This window comes from Theropithecus gelada, chromosome 20 (genome assembly GCF_003255815.1).
Source record: "Theropithecus gelada isolate Dixy chromosome 20, Tgel_1.0, whole genome shotgun sequence".
Lineage (NCBI taxonomy): Eukaryota > Metazoa > Chordata > Mammalia > Primates > Cercopithecidae > Theropithecus > Theropithecus gelada.
In genome coordinates, this window is record NC_037688.1 from 11,646,792 (window position 1) to 11,667,775 (window position 20,984).

The 20,984-nt window shown below is 39.5% G+C and overlaps 1 protein-coding gene across 11 annotated transcripts in view; it reads left to right on the top strand.

The window, feature by feature from the left end:
• FTO (FTO, alpha-ketoglutarate dependent dioxygenase) overlaps positions 1–20,984 on the top strand; it is a 413,322-nt gene that overhangs the window by 224,717 nt on the left and 167,621 nt on the right. For 9 of the 11 annotated variants that reach the window (XM_025369992.1, XM_025369991.1, XM_025369998.1 and 6 more), the window contains one exon: positions 12,424–12,548. The exons of the other annotated variants lie outside the window; for them this stretch is intronic. In XM_025369992.1, coding sequence (XP_025225777.1) covers positions 12,424–12,548 — 125 coding nt within the window. The remainder of the gene's footprint in view (positions 1–12,423; positions 12,549–20,984) is intronic. 11 annotated transcript variants of the gene reach the window in all.

The window sequence follows — 20,984 nt, forward strand, 5'->3', positions numbered from 1 at the left end:
CCCCTCTCCCCCAGTGTTTTACACTTCATATAATCCAGTGTGCCCGACAGACCACTTCGGCCTTTGTGCTACTGATGTTTAGGGGAAGGAGAGAATTGATCTGATGGAGATCTTGGGTAACTTTTCACTTGTCCAAGGATCAGAAAGTGCTAAGCCACTTTTAGGCCAAACATCATCAGTGGCTCAATTATTTCGTACTTGGTGTAGTTAGCCATTCTTCACCTTCAATTAACAGTTAAGACAATGAACAGATTAGTGCAGTGGAATTCTTAGAAGCAGCGGCTGGGAATTAGGGGCATGTGTGTGTTGTGGTGCGGTTGGGAGAATTCTTGCTTTTATTTATAAAGTGAATAGTTTTTGATAAAAAGATAAAGATACGGCAAGGCACCGCGGAAGTATTTGGAGAGAAGTCAGCCGTCATTCTGGTATTAATTTTGTGAAACGTACGGGTATGTCCATGTTTAGTTCTAGATTCAGGTAGTATTGCTATGTGCCATGGCTGCAGTTTGAGCATTTTCCTTTTCTTTATTGAAGTTTTTTGTGGCTCTGATGGGTTTATTTTCATCAATAAGACTTTAAAAAGATATATTTATGTGTATTACTTTTTGTTATGTATATATATAACAGTTATGTATATATAACATAACAGTATCAGGTATAATACTAATACATTAGAAAAGATTAGGTAGAATACTTTTATGTATAATCTACTAACACTACTATTGAGGTAACAGTGAGCTAGAGATTTAAAGAACTAGCATGCTAAGTACTTCCATCACTGATTACTCTTGGGCATTTCACCCTCCCAAAGTGGACAAGTGAAAATCTGCAAAATGGGAATTACATGATTATCTTACTTTATAAAGCATACCATAATAAAATAAAAACAGTTTTATAGATGATGGTCAACAAGAATTTTCTTGTCTTTGTAGAGATCTTGGATTGTGTCTTCGTTGCCGTATCATTGAGTCAGTTTTAATGCTCTTGTTTCCTCTTTTTCCCCAAGAGTCTTGCTCTTGCTTTCTTTCTGTTTCATGCTATTGTTTATTAATTGGGTTGCTCATCCTGAAAAGCAGCCGCATATCCCAAGGAAGGAGAGGCAGTAGGCAGGCAGAGAATTTCCCATTGGCTTAGAGCTGTAAATGGGTTGTTAGCTCATTTTAGCAGTGGAGCAATTATAATCCCGCTAATGAGTAGGCAGATAAGTGGAGTTTCCCATATATGGTGTCTTCTGGTGTGAGGATAATTTCAACACCTAAAAATCCATAGATCAAAAAAAAAAAAGTCATATAAGTATTTTTTAACAGAAAATGCCAACAGAGTCATCCTCCCAATACGTGTCAGAACCAACAAAGGAAACTACTGATGGTGTTTTAACTTTTAGTACTGTCATCTGAAAAATCCTTGAAAGGAAAACGTTGTGGTAACTCATACATATTCCCCTGAGACTGAAAGTAACAGCCTGCAAAGATCTCAGTAGTGGGTGAAGCTAATAGACTGCAAGGTGGGATGACTTGCATCTAAGGTGGCACCTTTCTCTTGTGCCTGGAGTGGAATGTCACCCAGAACCAACAGTAGAACAACTGGAAAATAAATTGATATTCTTTCCCACATCGAATGAATTCATTTCACAGAGATGGGGAGGAAGTGAGGGTAATAATAAGAGTGTGTTTCTGAGGCTCTTCCCTCCAGCAGATAGGTTTTGTGTTTTCTTGGTTGTAAAGGAGGCTAATGCTTCAGAAGCTAGAGTGATTCCTGGGCTCTCTCGGTAAGACTAATTGTGCTGTTTCCTGCTCCCGTCTATGAATCAGCTTTGTTACATAGAGTGCATGTAATAGTGACGCAGAGTAGACGCTATTGAAACAAACAAATCTATTAGGCTGCTTGGAAAACAGGGGGAGAAAAAAGAACAATGATTTTGTAAACTCCATAAAGGCCAAAAAAAGGCTTTCAGTAAGTATGCAGAGACTAGAAATCAAATCCCATTTCCTATCATAAGCAGCCTGTTGTTTCAGCCGTAGTAGTTAATGTACTGTATGTGAAAGATTTAAGACTGGTTGGAAAGCTCTGCTTCTGTTTTATTAGGCTGCTATTGAAAAGCCAACAGCATAACTTCGACTAGGTGCTTTGAGATTTCTTAATGGGCTGTCAGGGGCAAGACACCAGGGCTGTGCTATACTAGCTCTTTCCTGTACATTAAAACAACAGGGGCCAAACGATCACATACAGAAGTATGAATTACTTGATGCTTTCTCTGTTCCATATGGCCAGCCATGTCTTTGGCAATTAATCATGTACAAAATCAGTCGAGTGCTCTCTGAAGCATTGAAGTCAACATTTAGTTGTACCTGTGCCAGTAGGGGCAGTGGGGTTGCAGGCGTAAAATAGCAGGATGAGGGGCTGCTGGCGCCAAGGCCCAAGCAGCTGGCTTCTATAAACAACACTTTTTTTTCCTCTTTACCTTTCTCCCCCACTTTTTCTTTCTTTCTATTTTTTTTTTTTTTTTCTTTCCTTGACAAGTACATGGGGCTGTTTTTCACTATCATCTGAAACACCAGAGTTGCCAACTGGAGCTCTGAGGTCTAGCTTTCGTACATTGCCCCGGCATGCGAGCTTAAACGTAAGGGGCAGGCCCTCTTTTCCCACAGCAGCCTGAACATTCCAGCGGTCACCCACATGACTGTCCCCGAGAGTTTCTGCAGTGGCAGGCAGGCAGGCTGCTGTGGTTCCATGGCTTTTTGTCAAACAGAGGAGGCAGAGTGATTTCTCTACTCGTAGAAAGAGAGAGATGGGAGATACGGTGTAAGTGCTTTGGGGAAAAAACAAAAATAAGTAGTCATTCGTAGTCATGGCTGTGATATTTTAGGATTTTGGGTTTTGTAAATCAATATCCATTTCTTTTCCTCTGTGATATTTCCCCCAAGACTTTATACATATAATGCTGCTTCCAATAGTCCTGATACCAATTTCTGACATTTATCAAGCATTTTGTATATGCTGAGCACTGTGTGAAGCACTTTCCATGGATTATTTCATTTACTCTTCACAAGAGCTTCACGAGTTCGGTGCTATTACTTATACCCCTTTATGGATGAGGAAACTGATCAAAGAAACATTTTCCCTGAATTCTTTCCCCACAGACATTCTTGATTACTCTCAGCTAGCGCACTAGTACATGATGGAAAAACACTAAAATATGTCTTACTGGCACATTTTTGAGGAGTCATGTGGTGAACTCTGCGGAGATGTTCAGTCAAATAAAGTAGGTCTTTGAGATGAACTGAACCAAGTGTGTCTTTAAGGTGGGAATAAAAGCCTGCTTTGTTGGCAGCCTCTTGAAGACTTCTGCCTTTGTGCCTTCCTTTCAAGACAGTGGAGCTTATCTCCTGCTTTCCTGGGTGAGTAGACTATGAAGGGCGGGGGAGGGGAGGGAAGGATGAAGACAGCAGCCTTAAGTAGTCCAGTAGACGTGGCACCCAGTGGTGACTTGGTGTTATCTCTTAGCCGAGGTCATCCAGGATGCGTTTTCTCAAATTCAGGAAACAGGGGAAAGAAAGTTTTAACATTGTGTAAACATTGGCACCCCCAAAACCTCCTGCTCCCGGAGAGGGAGATAAGGTAGGCAGAAGGCCTGGGAGGAATGTTTATTTGTTCTGCCGCGCTGTGGATCCAAGCATGCTGGAAATCTTTGGTGGTGCCCAGTCTAGTTTAGGAAATGTGAAGGCATCACTCAGCATTGAGCCAAAGAGGCCTCACAAAAGAGCCATCTTAAACTGACAATCACTAAATGAAGGAAGACCTGAGATCGACCTTTCTTTGATGGGACTAAGGCTATCTCAGTGGGTTCTGTGCCTTTCTTCTTCTTCTTTTTTTTTTTTTTTTAATTTTAAAAAAAAAAAAAAAAAAACGGAAAGAGAGAAAGAAAGAAAAAAAAAGGTGTTCCTGGACTTTTGAAGAGGGGAGCCCTGGTTGGGGTTTTGACAGCCTGTGGCAATGTTGATGTGAGGAAATAGCTTTCCCAGCTGATAACATCTTAAACCAAGTTTCTTCACAAGTTGAACCTTTAGCCCTCATTATCAGTCAGAGCATATCTTTGTAATTTGTGTGTGCAGAGGGGAAATACAACCCTAACATGAGACAGCTATGTATATAAAAAGTGTTGGGGGTGACATTTTTCCTATAATGACAGTATTACTTCTGTGGTGGTGGTGAGGATGGGTAGAGAGGGAGGTCAGAAAGGTACGCAGTTCTGGGATCCGTTTTGAAATTGCAAGAACAGTAGTAGATTTTTTTTTTTTTTTGAATGAGCTCTGTAGAGGGATTACCAGCCATATTTGTAGAATGCCATCCTGTTTCCATGCATTTCCTTGGACAACATTCTTTGATTTGTAAGATAGAGAGATTAAGTCTGAGTTTTGGAGTTACAGGCCTATCAGAAGCTGTTGCTTCTTATCAGAGAGGAACCAAAAGGATTAAAGACTTGCATAGAAGTATTAGTAAAGAGTAAATGGTGTAAGTCTCCTTTTAAATCTCAGAGTGGTTCCTCTCTGAAAACCCTACATGCGACAAATTCTGCTATTGATACAGTGGAATTAGGACATACTGAAAGTTACTGACTATAGCAATATGCCCTACAAGAATTAGGTGAAGTGCTGAGTTTTAATTGAATCCGTTCAGAATTAGGAGACTTTTTCCAAGCAAGACAGGAAACTTAAGCCTAAAATTCAAGGCTTCTTAGAGTTCTTGGCTTTTCTTTTCTAATTTGCATTCAGTCTCTCTCTCTCTCTCTCTCACTGGCTGTGGATTTTTTGCTTTGGTTTTATACATGAAGTTTTGAGCCAGGAGAAATGAAAGACTCTGGGAAATTCTTAGGGGTCCTTAATATACTGTGTGTTGCCAGAGTCCAAACTAGTTTTCTCTACTGAAATGGAGAAAGTGGGACTTCTTCCTCCCATGCATACCCTCGTATTAGGAGGGTATATTTTTAGACACATCCATCCAAATGAGTATTGTCCTTTTAAGTAATCACCTACCAAGGGCATATACTCATTTTTCTGGATTCTGTTGCTTAAGAATAGTTTTTCCGACCCCATTCTTAGACGCATCTTCAGGAATAGTTTGAATCAAATCAAAGCTGGTTTCGCATACTGTTTTTGACCTTGAATAGTGCTTTCTGGCCTGATTGTTAGCTTCACTCCCCAGACATGTTTCAGCATGCCATTTGGCTTCATTTATTCCAAAGTATCCATCAGGAGTCCACTTTCATGGCATGTTGCTATACTAGGTACCTTGGAGATTATTAAGAAATGGGTATGGACCCTTCTGGTTTAATGGAGCCCTCAGTCTGGAAGAGAAAAATTTAAATGAATGTGTAAGTGCAATGGAGTACGCCATGGTGGTGCATAAAAAGAATGATCAGCTCCGCCTAATTTGGTGGAAGGACGTAGTTTGTGGAAGACTTCAGAGAGGAGGTGTTTTTGAGATGTTTCTTAAAGAATGAGTAGTTACTGAAAAGTTATACGGCAAAGGTACAAATCGAAGTATAGTCTAGAACAGTCGTGTATTTTCGGGGAATTACAGTTTTAAATGAAACAGATGATAGGAGATAAAATTTGAGAAGTAAGCAGGACCCGTATCAAAAAGGGTTTTTTTCCCCCAGGCTAAGGAATTTGGACTTCAAAAAAATCATTTTTTGTGTGCTTCCTCCAAATGCCAATAACTGAAGCGTATATAAACAAAGGTGCTCTGGTTTAGGTGAGATTTTGAAGCCAAAGCTCCTTATCTCCTTGGTGACCCTAAGAAACTTTGTGGAAGCACTAGGGCTTCATGACAAAAGCCTAAAAACCACTATTGTAGGTGATGCTGAATTATTTAAAAGGAAGTAACATGTTTGGACATATACTTTTAAAAGATCACTCTTGAAGCAGGAAAATTCATGAAAGGGGTGAGATGGACACAGACCAGTTTGGAGGCCATTATGTGGTCCAGATGAGAGATGGGCCTGAACTAAGCCTATGGCAGTGGGGAAGGGGTAAGTTGCAGTCATATTGAAGAGAGAGGAATCACAGGATTTTTTTATGTTTAGGTATAGGAAGTGCAGGAAAGGAAAGGGAAGAAGATTAGGGTGATTCTTAGGGTTCTAGTTTGGGTTATTGCATTGATCGTAGTACAGTCACCACTCTGGGTAACTATGATGGAAGCAAAAATAGTCAGTTCAAATGTGGACAGGTGAAGGTCAGAATCTTATGTTTGAGGCAGCATGTTTACGGAAGATAGTCAGTTATTGGCTATATGGGAGCAGAGCTTAGTGGAAAGGTCCGCTTGAAGGTAGAAGCGTAGAGATGTCAGCAGTCTACAGGGAACCCTTAAAGCCATTGGAAGGGCAGATCACCCACAGAGAGAGCAAGCCGAACAGATGAGAGGAGGATGAAAGGTATGACCTTGGGATAACAACAGTTCCTCATCCTAGAATGAGGAAAGGCATACAGGAGACTGAGAAGGACCAGCTTAGTGTCAGGCACTGGCCCAGGAGAGACAGATGTGCGCAGACCGAGAGAGATCAAGTAAAATAAGAACTGGTTCTAAAAATAAAACCCACCCTCATAGGATAAAGAGATAAAGATTTTCTACCACTAGGGATATGCAAAAAGATATGCCTCTGGCTTCTGGTACATAAAAATTTTACGATTGTGATTGTTCAGTGGTTGCCTGATTTCCTTTAAAGTTTTTCCACTTAAAGTAATAGACATTTTCAGGAATCCCTTTGTTAAACTAGCATAACCTAGCACAAGGTAGATTGGCAGAGCTTAAGATGAAAGTAAACAGTAATAATCATGACGGCATACGTACCAGGCAACTGATACTTACAAGAACTGTGGAGAGGTTCTGTTACTATCACCATTTGGAGTTATGGGAAAGACCCACAGCTAGGAGGTGACAGTGGGGATTTGAACAGCCAGCACTCTAAAATTAATACTTAGTTCTTTCTGATCTGGCCTGCATTTCTGTAGATTTCTATTGAAAAAAAGTACTAATGAAATGAAATTTAGCCTCTAGTGCACGTTTCCTAAACCTGGGGGGGTTTCTTCTGTGTTTGGGGAGGGGGGGAGGGAGAATGTAGTTTTTGGTAATAGGAGACTTTTAAAAAATTGTTACTCATTTGAAGACAGTTCTATGTTACTACTAATGGGAAAATGGCCTATAAACATTTCCTGGGGAAGTCAACCCTTGAAAAGCCGACACTGTTATAAGGAGTAAAAATATCACGTTAATTGCCTTGTAAAAAGAATGCTCTTTTGACACTGAAATTTCCTTTTGTGCAATGATTTCTTTTCACCCTAAATTTTCGAGTTTGAATGTTCAAAGTTCACCCTTCCTTTTCTAATACTAAAATAGTTTTTTGTAACAGAATTTGTTTTTTTCATTAAGTTATATTTCTCTATATTTTTACTACTTATATGCTAAATGTGTTTACTTGAAACTTGTTTTCTGCACTCTTTCTTGTTTTAAAAATGTGATGCAAATGTTTTTAAGTTAAATTCTTATAAAATTTACATACAATAAAATTGGCCCTTTTTTTGGTATACAGTCCTATAGGTTTTTTATGGTTTTTGTTTGCTTGGGTTTCTCTTGAGGTGGAGTCTTGCTCTGTTGCCCAGGCTGGAGTGCAGTGGCATGATCCCAGCTCACTACAACCTATGCCTCCTGAGTTCAAGCGATTCTCCTGCCTCAGCCTCCCAAGTAGCTGGGATTACAGAAGTGTGCCACCACACCGGCTAATTTTTGTATTTTAATAGAGACAGGGTTTTGCCATGTTGGCCAGGCTGATCTCGAACTCCTGATCTCAGATAATCTACCTGCCTCGGACTCCCAAAGTGCTGGGATTACAGGCATGAGCCACATGTCCTGTGAGTTTTAACTTTGTATAAACTCATGTAACCACCACCACAATCAAGGTACAGAATGGTTCCTCATGCTCAAAAATTCCCTCATGCCACATCTTGCCCAGTCGAATCCCTAGCAACCACTTACGTTCTCTGACCCTATAGTATTGCCTGTTGCAGAATGTCAAATAAGTGGTTTTGTTCACTGAGCATCATGTCTTTGAGATGCTGAGTAGTGGCATGCATCAGTTGCTCAGCCCTTTTTATTGCTGTTGTAGTGTTCTGTTGTGTGGATGCACCACCGTGTGTTTATCCATTTACCCTTTGAGGAACATTTAGGTTGTTTCCAGTTTTTGGTGATTATGAAGAAAGTTGCCATAAACGTTTGTGTACATGTTTTTGTTTGAACATAAGTTATCATTTCTTTAGATAAATCCCTAGAAATGAGATTGCTAGGTCATATTTTAAATGTATGTTTAACTTTATAAGAAATTGCCAAACTGTTTGTCAGAATGGTAGTATTTTGCTTGCCTCCTAGCAGTGTCTCAACTTTTAAAAACTTGAACGCTATTTTAGATGCTCTTGGGTTGGGGTTGGCGAATTGTGTTTCACAGTGCCTTGGGGCTTTGAGAAGATGCCCCGTGACGAAGGGAGGACCTCTAGGTCCTCCACACCAGCTTCAAAGAGAATTGTCCCAGTTTTGTTTGTTGTATATATTGGAGTTGCATGTAAGGATACATTTGGGGAGAAAAGAACTTTATCTGCAAAGCGTTTAAAAACCATTGCAATAGGGAAGTGCACCCACAGTGTGAGATGTGGACCACAGGTGACAGAGGGTGATGCAAGGTGGCACTTGGGGACTCTGCACATGAGGACCACACTGAGGCAGTGATTGTCTCTTCAGCTCCATCTGTTTATGTGATTATGTCAAGGAAGTTTTCATTTAAATCTGCTGCATCATTATTCTCCACCACTTGTTAATATCTTCCTTTACAAAGAGGGAGCATGCTTTAGTCTCAGAGCCTTCAGCAAGCAACAATTCCTGTCTAGAATGAAATAAATATATGGTTTTCTTTATAATATATTTACTTTTATGATTATCTTCTCATTTATAAGGACCATTGGTTTTTCCATTTTTCTTTTGAAGTGAATTTATATTTTTTAAAAATGAGCCAATTTTCATTGTATTTTTTTCTTTTTTTACTTTTATCTAGAAATTACTATGAAAAATGAGTCAATTTAAAGAAAAATATTAAATACTGTATTATATAGTTCATATACAAATATGGCAAGAATTATGAAGATGTGCTAGAATAACTGAAGTTTCGGAAACTCTTGAGCTAGAGGATCTGGTTATTTAAAGAAACCTTAGAGTGAATCCTTTTGTAAAATGATAAAGCACATAACTATTTCTTAGTTTATCCATTTTATGAGTTTATCATTTATGTAATAGTAATTTCTTGAAAGAAGAGAGCCTTCATTGTTCTTTGTTTTTGTAATACTTATTTTTCAAGTGCCTTCTTTATTCACTGATTTGACAAATATTTTGTGGGCAATGGGGATACAGTGTTGACTAAACAGGCAACATCCCCTTTCTTTGTGAAACTTTCTTTCTTACATCCTTGTTCCTTCCCCTCTTAGAGACGGTTCAGGGCCTATGGAAAACAAGGGCCCCTGGATAAAATGTAAGTGATATGAAAGGCAAGGAAGAGGTAAATGACTTTAAAAAATAAACGTTTTAATAGATTTACAGAGGGAAATAATTTTGTTTTGATCATGTTTTTGGAGCTAGCTAGATGTCTACTTTGTCTTTCGTTGGATGCATTTTTGCATTTTGGTAAGATGATATGTACCCACAGTCATAACGATAAACTATGTGACTTTTTTTTTTTTTTTTTTTTTTTTGAGACAGAGATTCGCTCTTATTGCCCAGGCTAGAGTGCGATGGTGCAATCTTAGCTCACTGCAAACTCCGCCTCCTGGGTTCAAGCGATTCTCCTGCCTCAGCCTCCTGAGTAGCTGGGATTACAAATGCCTGCCACCACACCCAGCTAATTTTTTATATTTTTAGTAGAGATGGGGTTTCGCCATGTTGGCCAGGCTGGTCTTGAATTACTAACCTCAGGTGATCCACTCGCCTCGGCCTTTGAAAGTGCTGGGATTACAAGTGTGAGCCACTACGCCTGGCTGATAAACTACATGACTTTTTGAGGTTCCTTTTAACTTTAAGTACATGAAATAGGGTGTCACAGACAAGGAGTAGTACTATTGTTAGAATACCTGCTAATGCTCAGACCTCTCTGAAATTAGACATCTCTTAGATTAGAGATCACAGATTGATAGCTGCCTAAGTTCTATTCAGCCCATTGGTGTTTCTCGTTTGACCCACATGGTATTTTTTGTTTAATTTTAATGAGCTTACAAGATTTACAAAAATTGGTTTTCACATTAAACACACACACACACCCCAGATTTCTTGTTTATTTTGAAAATTCATGAATCTGGCATCAATGAGCCAGCTTTTCTGAGTGGCAGAGCTGGCTGGATCTGAATAGTGGCTGCCTTTTTAAGGCAGAACATGTGCTCTCTTTTAGTAACCTCTGCTTAACTCATTCATGGTTATGTGCCTGGCCTAGTGAGTATTTGAATTTGCAACCTCTGGATCTTGGGTTTCATGCCCTGGAATTACCTAGAGAAGCTGAACGTTCCTCCTTGTGCTGGAGGGCTGAAAATATTGTTACCACAGAAGCTGCTTGACTGTCCAACTGGGCACATCTTCCAGCACAGTAGATGGAATACTGGGCCTAGGAGGCAGGATCAGGGTCCTCTTCCTGGCTAGTGTCAGGTAGATTATCCAGGCTTCTTCACAATGGAGGTACTATTTTCTGACTTACCTGTTTGCATCCATTAACATTTTTGATAAGCAACAGAAACAGGTTCTGATGAATTTTTTTTTTTTTTTTTTTTGAGATGGAGCCTCACTCTGTCGCCCAGGCCATAGTACAGTGGTGTGATCTCAGCTCACTGCAAGCTCCACCTCCCGAGTTTCAAGCTATTCTCCTGCCTTAGCCTCCTGAGTAGCTGTTATTATATGTGCATGCCACCATGCCTGGCAAATTTTTGTATTTTTAGTAGAGATGGGGTTTCGCCATGTTAGGAAGGCTGGTTTCGAACTCCTGACCTCAAGCAATCTGCCCACCTCAGCCTCCCAAAGTGCTGGGATTACAGGCATGAGCCACCGTGCCCAGCCCTGGTGAATTTAAACAAAATGGGACTTTATTGAAAGGATATTGGGTGACTGACACTATCAAAGGAACAGCGAATGATCTGGACTCAGAAAGTTCCGGAAACTAGAGATTCTCTGAGGACCATGGGTGGAAGGAATTAAGGGAATTGATAAATTGCCTCAGCATTTTCCCCCATTTCTATATCATTCCTCTCAAGAGTCTAAAGTCCTGGAAAAGGATCAGGTTGGTCTGGCCCACATCCTTCAATAGGGGAGGATAGGACACCTTGGTTGACAGTCCCTCTAAGACTTTATACCATGAAAGAAAAGACTTTGTAAGAGGAGATTTAGGTGATATTGCCAGACAAAGGGGATGAGGTATGGATTTAGGCAATAGAAACAACAAATGTTCACTACTCCTCAAGGTTGTCCTGATGATATTAAATATGCACTATCAAATGCTATAAAAGAGTAAGGGAGTAGTGTTTCAAGTTACAGGAGAACCAGGTTATGGGTGTGCTCTTTAAGTAAACAAACATATTGGCATCTGTTAGATAAGGAATATATTGAATGACTTAGAACACAGACAATTTCATTGACATTGTAGTGACAATTTCATTCCTTTTACCAATTGCTTTGGTTATAAAATCTCCAAAGAAGCCACACTAACTTTAAATTAAAAAACAACATCTATAAAATCTAAAGATGTTCTTTGAGATATTCATTCAAAGAAATGGTCTTTCTGATTTTTGTGTTCCCTTTTTTTTTTTTTTGCAAGATCTTGATTTGCAACAAGCAAGGAAAATGAGTGAATCTTCTCCCTTCTTTCCCCGCCAAACATTGCTGGCATGGGTAGAAATTTAAAGTAATGATTCAAATAAGAGAGGCAGAGAAAGCCTCAGCTGGGTGGCAGGAAACAGAGAGTGAAAGTCAGAGGCTGCTCTTTTTTAAAAAGGCAAAACAAACAACTCACAGTGAAGTGTACGTGAAAATCATTTCTAATAATAGCTCATGGTAGGCAATTCCCAGGGAAAAAAAAATCATTGGTGTGCTGAGAAAATTAGAGTAAGAATGTGCAGTATCTTGATGTGTTACTTAAGGCAATGGAGCTTTAGAGTTTACCTTATGTGCCATGTACATTGATTAAATACAAAATATATGCTGGCCATTTTTGGCCATCATTTACTGTATTGATTTGTTAGCAGGGGAACTGTAATAAAAAAGCCATTGATTTACTGTCCTTATTTGCTTATGGGCTTTTTTTTTATTATTAATTTTTCACTTTTTCTTTCTGTTTTGGATCATTTCTTGTAGACAAATGCTGTGCTTCATGAAGTTAAAAGAGAGGGGCTCCCCGTGGAACAAAGGAATGAAATCTTGACTGCCATCCTTGCCTCGCTCACTGCACGCCAGAACCTGAGGAGAGAATGGCATGCCAGGTTAGTTCTGTTATGAAACAGGATTTGTTGTTCTTGACAAACAAGAACTATATTTGGCCAAGCCCTCCCTTAGGGCTGGCCTCGTCCCTTTCCTTTGAGGGGCCATGAAAAATAAGCACATTTAAGATGCTTTCAGCTGAAGTTAGCTTTCCTACCCACGGCACCTATATTAATTGTAATGATCCATTGACATCATCAGTATATTTACACAATTTATTCCTGAATATAACATTTAGCATAAATGTTTGCATTTTAAGCATAATGTAATATAAGCACCTGATGCTGAAGAACCCTTTTTAATCAACGGTCTAAAAGACTAACATTGCTATTTCGTTAGAGCAGATATCTGGGAAATCCATATAGTGCTCCTATATCACTCTGTGCAAGGCAGATTACTTGAAAGTATAGTCATGCATCGCTTAATGATGGGGACAGGTTCTGAGAAATGTGTTCTTAGGTGATTTCGCCATTGTATGAACATCATAGAGTGCACTTACGCAAACCTTGATGATATAGCCTACTATACACCTAGGCTATATGGTATAGTCTGTTGCTCCAGGGCTGCAAACCTGTACAACATGTTGCTGTACTGAATATTATAAGCAGTTGTAACACAATGGTAAGTATTAGTGTATCTAAGCATAGCTAAATATTGAAAAGGTACTACAAAAATATGCTGTTATAATCTTATGGAACGGAACCACTGACATATGTAAAGTTCGCCATTGACCAAAACCTCAAAATGTTGTTATGTGGCAATGACTGTAGCCTATTTATCAACCCGATTTTTAGGGTTAACCAACTAGGAATGACTCTTGTTTCAACCTGGTCTCTTTCCATGGAGTTACCTGTGCTTAGAAACTGTGTTACTGGTGAAGACTTTCTTTAAATCATCAGTTTTTACAGAACTGATGCTTGCGTAGTAAATATCATGTTATCCTGTTCTTTTTTGAAAAACAGTTGATATGTGGGAGCCTAGAACTAGTTCTCCCAAATGTTAAGATTATCTTTCAGATCTGTAGTTTGTAAAAATTATTGAATTGTCATCCGTCTCTAAGCCAGAGGGAGAGGAATCAGGAAGGGTATGGCATATTTTGTCTCAGAGTCTTATTTGGTGCTTAAAAATTCTATGTGCCTGGAAGTCAAGAACATTTATTGATAGACATAATATTCTCCAAATGACTTCATGCAACAGAATTTATAATAATTGATAGCTTTACTAGTAATAATTATCATAAAATAGGTTTGTCTGAACAAGGCTCAAGATGAGCATTTTCCAAGAAAGGAGACAATATAAGTATTTATTCTCATTGGATATCAGAAAGCTGCTTTTTCAAATATGTACTATTTTAAAATTCAGACTTGTATTTAAATAGTAATTTTAAAATTCCCAATGATACTCACCCTCCCTTTCCCCCATCTTTTTGGTGGTGTGGTCAGCGTAAATGGCAGACAGTTACTTTTTATTCTTTCTAAAAAAAAAAGTTTATAAAAATAGACACAGGGTCTTGTCATGTTGCCCAGGCTGGTCTTAAACTCCTTGCCTCAAGCGATCCTCTTGCCTTGGCCTCCCAAAGTGCTGAGATTACAGGTGCAAGCCACCACACCTGGCCAGTGGCAGACGGTTTCCACTAAAGTAATGGCTAAATGATTTCCAATTTACCTTTCGATAATTAATTCTAAAATTTTCTTTGTATTATAAGTTAAGCATGTATATTCATTAAAGTATACATATTAAGGAATGGAATATCAGTTTGTGGACATCTAAGGGGTTTCTTTGTCTCTGTTTGATGTTTTATGTCATCCTCATGGTGATTCCAATTAAATAGAAAGGGAAGAAGAAAGAATTTCCCTGTAATCTTTCCTCCGGTTCCCTTCCATCCAAAGACCGTGTGGTCCAGTGAGAGCGCAAATGGATGTTTTTTGTTGAGTGCATTTGGTTTGTTAACAATAATTTTTTAATACACTAAATCATTAGACAACATGGTCAAAGTGGCCTGTTTAAAAGGAATCTGCTTTCAGCATTTCTGGCCCTTACTGCTAACAATTTAATCAGGAGCTGGAGCCAGTGTTGAAGTTGATGTAGTCTAGCAACTGAAACAAAAATTCTCAAGTCCTTTGTGTTAAGGCAGGAGGAAAGAAAGAGCTTAACAGCTGACACTGTGCAGACCCCCTTAAAACTAAACACCTGAAAGAAAATTTCAAGAGGCTAGTGTCTTGAGATCTCAGAAGGAGAAGTGTCCTCAGAGTATTAAATAACCATAATCCTTCTCCCCACCGCTTCTCCACCCCCATTTGATGTTTCCCATCTTAGTGACCTATCTACAGACTCATCCATGCGATCCGTATAAACAGACGGTTACCATACACCTTTCTTTTCCTCATCAAAGTGTCATCTGGCGGTCTGGAATTGGGCATTGCCTCGAGTAGCCGTCAAACGGGTGGTGGTGAAAGTTATAAAACATCCACTGCGGTGCTTACTGAGCAGCCTGTGTTTTAGAGATTGGCCTATTGTGTACTTCGGAATTACACAAGGAAAAATGTGCTTTGACAGAAAATAATTAGCACTCACCAAAGGCCAAGCAATAGGTTACAGTATTTTACTTTCATCAAAGCTATCAGGGGATCAGTTAGATTAGATAATAGAAATTTTTTTCCTCTGAAAGTTAAATACAGATGACTCTAATTACCTTATATTGCACATTAGAGAGTGCATTATGAATTGTACAACTTCAAGAAATTTAGGTCAACGGAGCCGCTGCAGCTGGCAATAACTTTAGTATAAGTCTTTTGTAATAAAGGTTTTTACCTCTCTTTAGCAGGTTCATTTGCGATCATATTAGGGAGAATTTTTAAAGTAAAACTTGTAACCTAGTTATAAAATATTTGTCTCTCTCTCAGGTCGGGCGCCAAGCCATTGTTTGGGACTCACTGAAGTCTCTTAAACTGAAGCATATGTTCCTTGTAATTTAGCTTCTTGAGGAAAGTGTCAATTTTGCATGACTTGGGGTAACCGAGTTTGTCACAGTGTCACACAAGCCAGCGACTCTAGAGGCACATCTGAGTGCTGCGAGTTTCCTTCTCCAAGCTTCGTAATCCCATAAACAACCCTCTCCAAATAGACTTATTAGGGCTGTCTATTCACTTCCCTAGAGTTGAATGATCCAAAGGACATCGGGAGAAGCTGTGTGAATGCAGGGTAAGTGTTAACAGAAGTGGGACAGAATTTCTGAAGATTCGCCTTTGTTTATCCAGTCCCCTCTGCCTGATGGACAGCTTGTTATAGCTTTTAAAGAACTGGGCGAGCCCTCTGATCTGACCCCTTCTTGACCTGCGTAGCCCAAAGGTCAGTCTGCAGCTAATAAACTCTGAGGTTCTTAGGGTCTACTGTAGGAAAAGGCAGAAAAAGAGCAGCTGCAAGGACCGGGTGTCCCAGGATAGGCTACTTTAGAGTCACTCTCTGATAATGAAAATGATTACCAAATTATATGGAAGTTTAACCGCAATCGTGAGTGAGAGGAGGGTGGGGCCCGGCGTATTAAGTTTGATAAATGAACTGTGAAGAGGCCCATCTGGCTCTCAACATCTTTTCTCCCCCTCTTTCCTACCAAGGGGAAACATTTTAAAATAACAGCAGTACATATAGACTCAATGACCCATACAAGGAGCTGGAATGGATTAAGATTTAATGGTGACAGTGGAAGAAATTATCATTTGAAAAGTGCTCCAAAGAAAAGGTGCAGTTCAATGTCCACACCCGAGTTATCTTTCTAAATAAAATATAATAAAAATCACTGCCTTGTTTATTTTCTACAAAGCCCTGGCGTCTTTCCTAGATGGCTGAAAATTTTGAGGGTGTTGTTTATTATGGAATAATTATTTATAGTTTAGCTTCAGAAACGGAATGGGCTTCCTTTGCCTTGAAGAAGTCAGAATGAGAGTCAAAGATTTTGTTCTGCCTGCTTGCTTCATTTCAGTAATGTAGGTAAATCAAGTGTTAGAGAAAATGCTTTTCCAAAAAATGTGTGTCCATGTCAGCATCTGACTGACTATTGTGCACTCTTTAGTACGAATTATATGTGTGACTCTTGAACAGAGTCTTATTCCTACTACAACCTGGCAGTTTTTCTGTGAATATAAGAAGAAAGCACATAATGTTAACTGAGTAGTTATGTTTGGTTCTTTCTTTATTCCTTTTTTCAAAGAAACATCATAGCGATGCTAATTATTGCCAACAATGGATGAGGTCACTATACACTATTCGTCTATTTATTTACCACTAATTGATAAGATTAGTCTATTTAAAGCTCTCCCCCAGTTTCTCATGAACATAGAGTCCTGATTTCAGACCAGCGATGATGGAGGCCATGCAGCTCTGTCCTTTTCTGCAGAGATGAGTGGCACATGCCATGAGTCCACTTTCTGAAACGAGAATGATTTCATTCAGTAAGCATTTTTTCGTATATTTTGTATACCTACTGCATGAGATGCTGTGCGTAATAGAGAGTGAGCTAAGTGGCCAATTTCAGGGTTTATCTGGGGATGAGAATGTAGAAGTTTCCTAGAAAGAGGCTGTGAGAGGCAGTGGCAAGGAAAGCAGTGGAACCATCATTACCACAACAGAGTGGCAAGTTCTCTGACCCACTCGGGAACGTATTTAATGGTAGATGTCTTGGAAGACTAGAATTGTTGTGTTATTGAAAACCCTTTATATTGAACTATATTGTCTTGTAACACAAGCCTCACCCAGACAATAATTATGTTAAAAAATCAAAACAGAAAGCTTGTAAACATTATCCAAAGTTAGCATATTTTTCATCAAGGTTTTGACTTGGCTGTCTTATGTCTGTGGGGATTTTGAGTGAGCAGAAAGCCAGGTAGAGGATAATTCAGGGAGGTGGCAAATACTTTGAGAATCAATTATGCTTTTTAACTTTAAAACCATGGCCCTAAATTTTTGCTAAGTGAGGTATAAATACAAAAAAAAAAAAAAAGAGAGAGAGAGACAAAAGCAAGGTCATTAGGGTTTTTAAAAAATTGGCACAAGTCATATATAATGTAAAATTTCATACAACAAAATTTATCATTTTAAAGTGTACAGTTAACTGTTAAAGTGTACAGTTAATTGTGCAACTATTACCACTATCCAATTCCAGAGCATCTTCCTTCCCGCAAAATGAAACCCTGCATCTGTTAACAGCCACCTTCAATTTCCCCTTCCCTCCACAGTCCCGAGCAAGCACCAATCTACTTTTTATCTCTACAGATTTGCCTATTTGTAACATTTCTTATAAATGAAATCATACAATACGTAGCCTTTTACGTCTGACTTCTTTCATTTGGCATACTGATTGTAGGATGCATCCATGCTATAGCATATAAGTACTTCATTCTTTTTTACTGCTGAATAATACTCTACTATATAGATGTGCCACATTTTATTTACCCAGTAATCAACTGATGGGCATTTGGGTTGTTGGACAGTAATCAATTGATGGACATGTGAGTGGGTTGACTTTCTGGCTATCATGAATAATGCTGCTGTAAACATTCATGTACAAGTTTTTGAGTGACATGTTTTCAGTTCTCTTGGGTGACATGTTTTCAGTTCTCCCAGGAAAGGAATTGCTGGGTCATATGGTAATTCTGTGTCTAACTTTTTGAAGAACTGCCAGGCTGTTTTTCACATCCTTTACACCATCTTATGTTCCCACCAAAAACACACAAAGTTTCCAGTTTTTCTATGTCCTCGTCATTACCTGTTATTTTCATTTTTTTTTGAACTATAGACATCCTAGTGGTATATTATTGTGGTTTGAATCGCATTTCCCTAATGACTTATGATGTCGAGCATCTTTTCCTGTGCTTTTTGAAAACTATTGTTTTTTCAATAGGACGTTTTAAAACATGGCGGACTTAAGGACTTCCTTACCCCTCTTGTTAGTGGTAAAGAACTCACAAGCCTATTAAGAATATTTGGTTTGTAGAAGGAGTGGGTTTCCAAATGGGGCTGTCATTAAGTTGCAGCAGTGCTTGTTTCCGCGTTACCATGGTCAGACCTGGCTCTTTATTTATTTGCATGTGGCCCCACTTATTTTTTTCTAGAGATTACTTACTTATTTCTCCTACCATTCTCTTACAGTTCATTCAACATTGCACACTGGATAGGAATGTAGCCTGATTAAATGGAAACTCGGTCCATTTATAGCTCTTTAACTTTTAGGCTCAAACAGGACTTACTGTACTCCCATAGGAGACAACTTCATTTGGGTCCAAGGAGCCTTAAAAATGGTGCTGAGATTCGTTTCAAATAACGTTTATGGAAATTTCTTAGAAAAGCTTTTAGAAACTACTTGCTTCTAGTTAAAAGTGACTCTCCTAAGGTCCAGATAATCCTCATATTGGGCTTTGACAGCTCCAAAAAACTTCCAAGTTTCCATTTTTTTCTGGACTAGTAAAACAACAGTCTTATTATTAGTCATCTTTCTATTCCCTGTGACCCTAGCCATCACCACCTACCCCTAGAATGGATCCACTCTGGACATCTTTGTTAAGTCTGTAAAATCTGGTTATTAGAACCTAGAATGTGTAATGAATAGGATTTACTATTCCAAGCTAATCAGCTTTAGAACTTTGATCTGGGCTCAACAAGTATAACACTTTGTGTAAGTTACTTATGTGGATCAGCTTGGGTTCTAAAACTAGCACATTGAGGTGTTCTCCTCGGGTATCTGTCTCTCCTTCTGCCTCCTAGCTAGTCACGGATTGTATGCAAAACCGACAAGTCAGCACCATCCAGTTTAGCAATTAACTATTATTTATTGAGTGTTTATTAGGTGCAAGTAACTGTGCTAGACACTGTGGGGAATATCAAGATGAGTATGACTCGAGTCTCAACTGTGGAATAATTTACTTTAATGTGGAGGTGGTAGTTAATAAGAATACAATGGCTAGCACACACACTTGAACTCTTTTTACTGTGAGGCACTGTGAAACTGTAAGGTAATTTAGCAATGGGGTCTGCCCTAAGGGAACTTACATTTTGATAGAAGCTTTAAAAATGAAGTAACCTGACATTAATTATATATGGACTTGATTCTGTGTTTACATTTTTATCTCTTCTTCCAGAATGAAAGTTTTGTAAGGATAGGATATTTGTTTGTTTACCAGCTGTAAAACATACACCCCAGGCGAGGTGCAGTGGCTCGCACCTGTAATCCCAGCTCTTTAGGAGGCTGAGGCGGGCACATTGCTTGAGCTCAGGAGTTCAAGAGCAGCCGGGGCAACATGGTAAAACCCCATCTCTACAGAAAGTACAAAAAACTAGCCAGGCGTGGTGGCGCACACCTGTTGTCCCCGCTACTCGGGAGGCTGAGGTAGGGGGAAGCACTTGAGCCCAGGAGGCAGCGGTTGCAGTGAGCCGATTGCATCACGACACTCCAGCCTGGGCGACAGAGCGAGACCCTGTCTCAAAACAAAAGAACAAATTTGCACCACAGATCTTTGTAAAAATTAAGCTCTCTCTTCCATTAGAATAATGCCCTCTGTCAAAGGACCTCATTACCTGTTTGCCACATATCCCTGGCATCTAGAAGAATGCCTGACACTCAGATTTATGAAATAACTTTCCTCTCAATCTATTCCAGTGTTTGTATACTTTGTCTTTATTAATTTTGAAGGGGTATGACCACTTGTGATATTGGCCTGTTGCTTTTTTTGCTCTTTTTATTAACCTTGCCTGGTGTGGAAATCTTGAAATTGGAAGTCAGGATGGATCTCTGATGTTGGAAGTAAGCATTGGTTATTCGTCTAACCTTGTCAGGGGGTGGAAGCCTTGAAACAGGAAGTAAGGAGGAATCTCTATTATGCAGTTCTCTGGTGCTTAAGCCCCAAGATGGTACCTCAGGCCCTTATTCCAGCATGAGCGAAGAGGGATGCCATGTGCACAGGCTGACTCCAGTGTACCTGAGGAAGAGAACACCATGCGTCTGGGCTAAGACCAGGACAAAAAGACATGGTCTCCTCCCTGAGCCACCATTCCCAATTTGTTGCCTTTCCTGGAAGTGAAATGGAGCTGGGTGAGAAGAGGAAGAACTGGCATGGTGGGAAGAAGAGAGTTGTAAAGACCGCCCTTGGGACATGCCTTTGAAGAAAGGGATGGGTTTTAGTTCAGTAGGGATAGGGACAAAGCTGAGGCTAATATGGCTTCCAGTCTGTAGACAGCTATTTTTTCCTGGTCACCTGCTAATGTCCTGGTCTGCTGTAGTGATATCAGCACAGTTATGAACCTTAGCATTGGTGACTCGGCATGTGGACTACAACTTGGAGCTGTGTTCACAAAAAGTGGAGCTCCTCACCTTGACGATGGGCTATGGGATAATGAGACTGATGCGGTTATCTGCTGAGACAGCCTGTGATTGTGTCATCGGACCATGT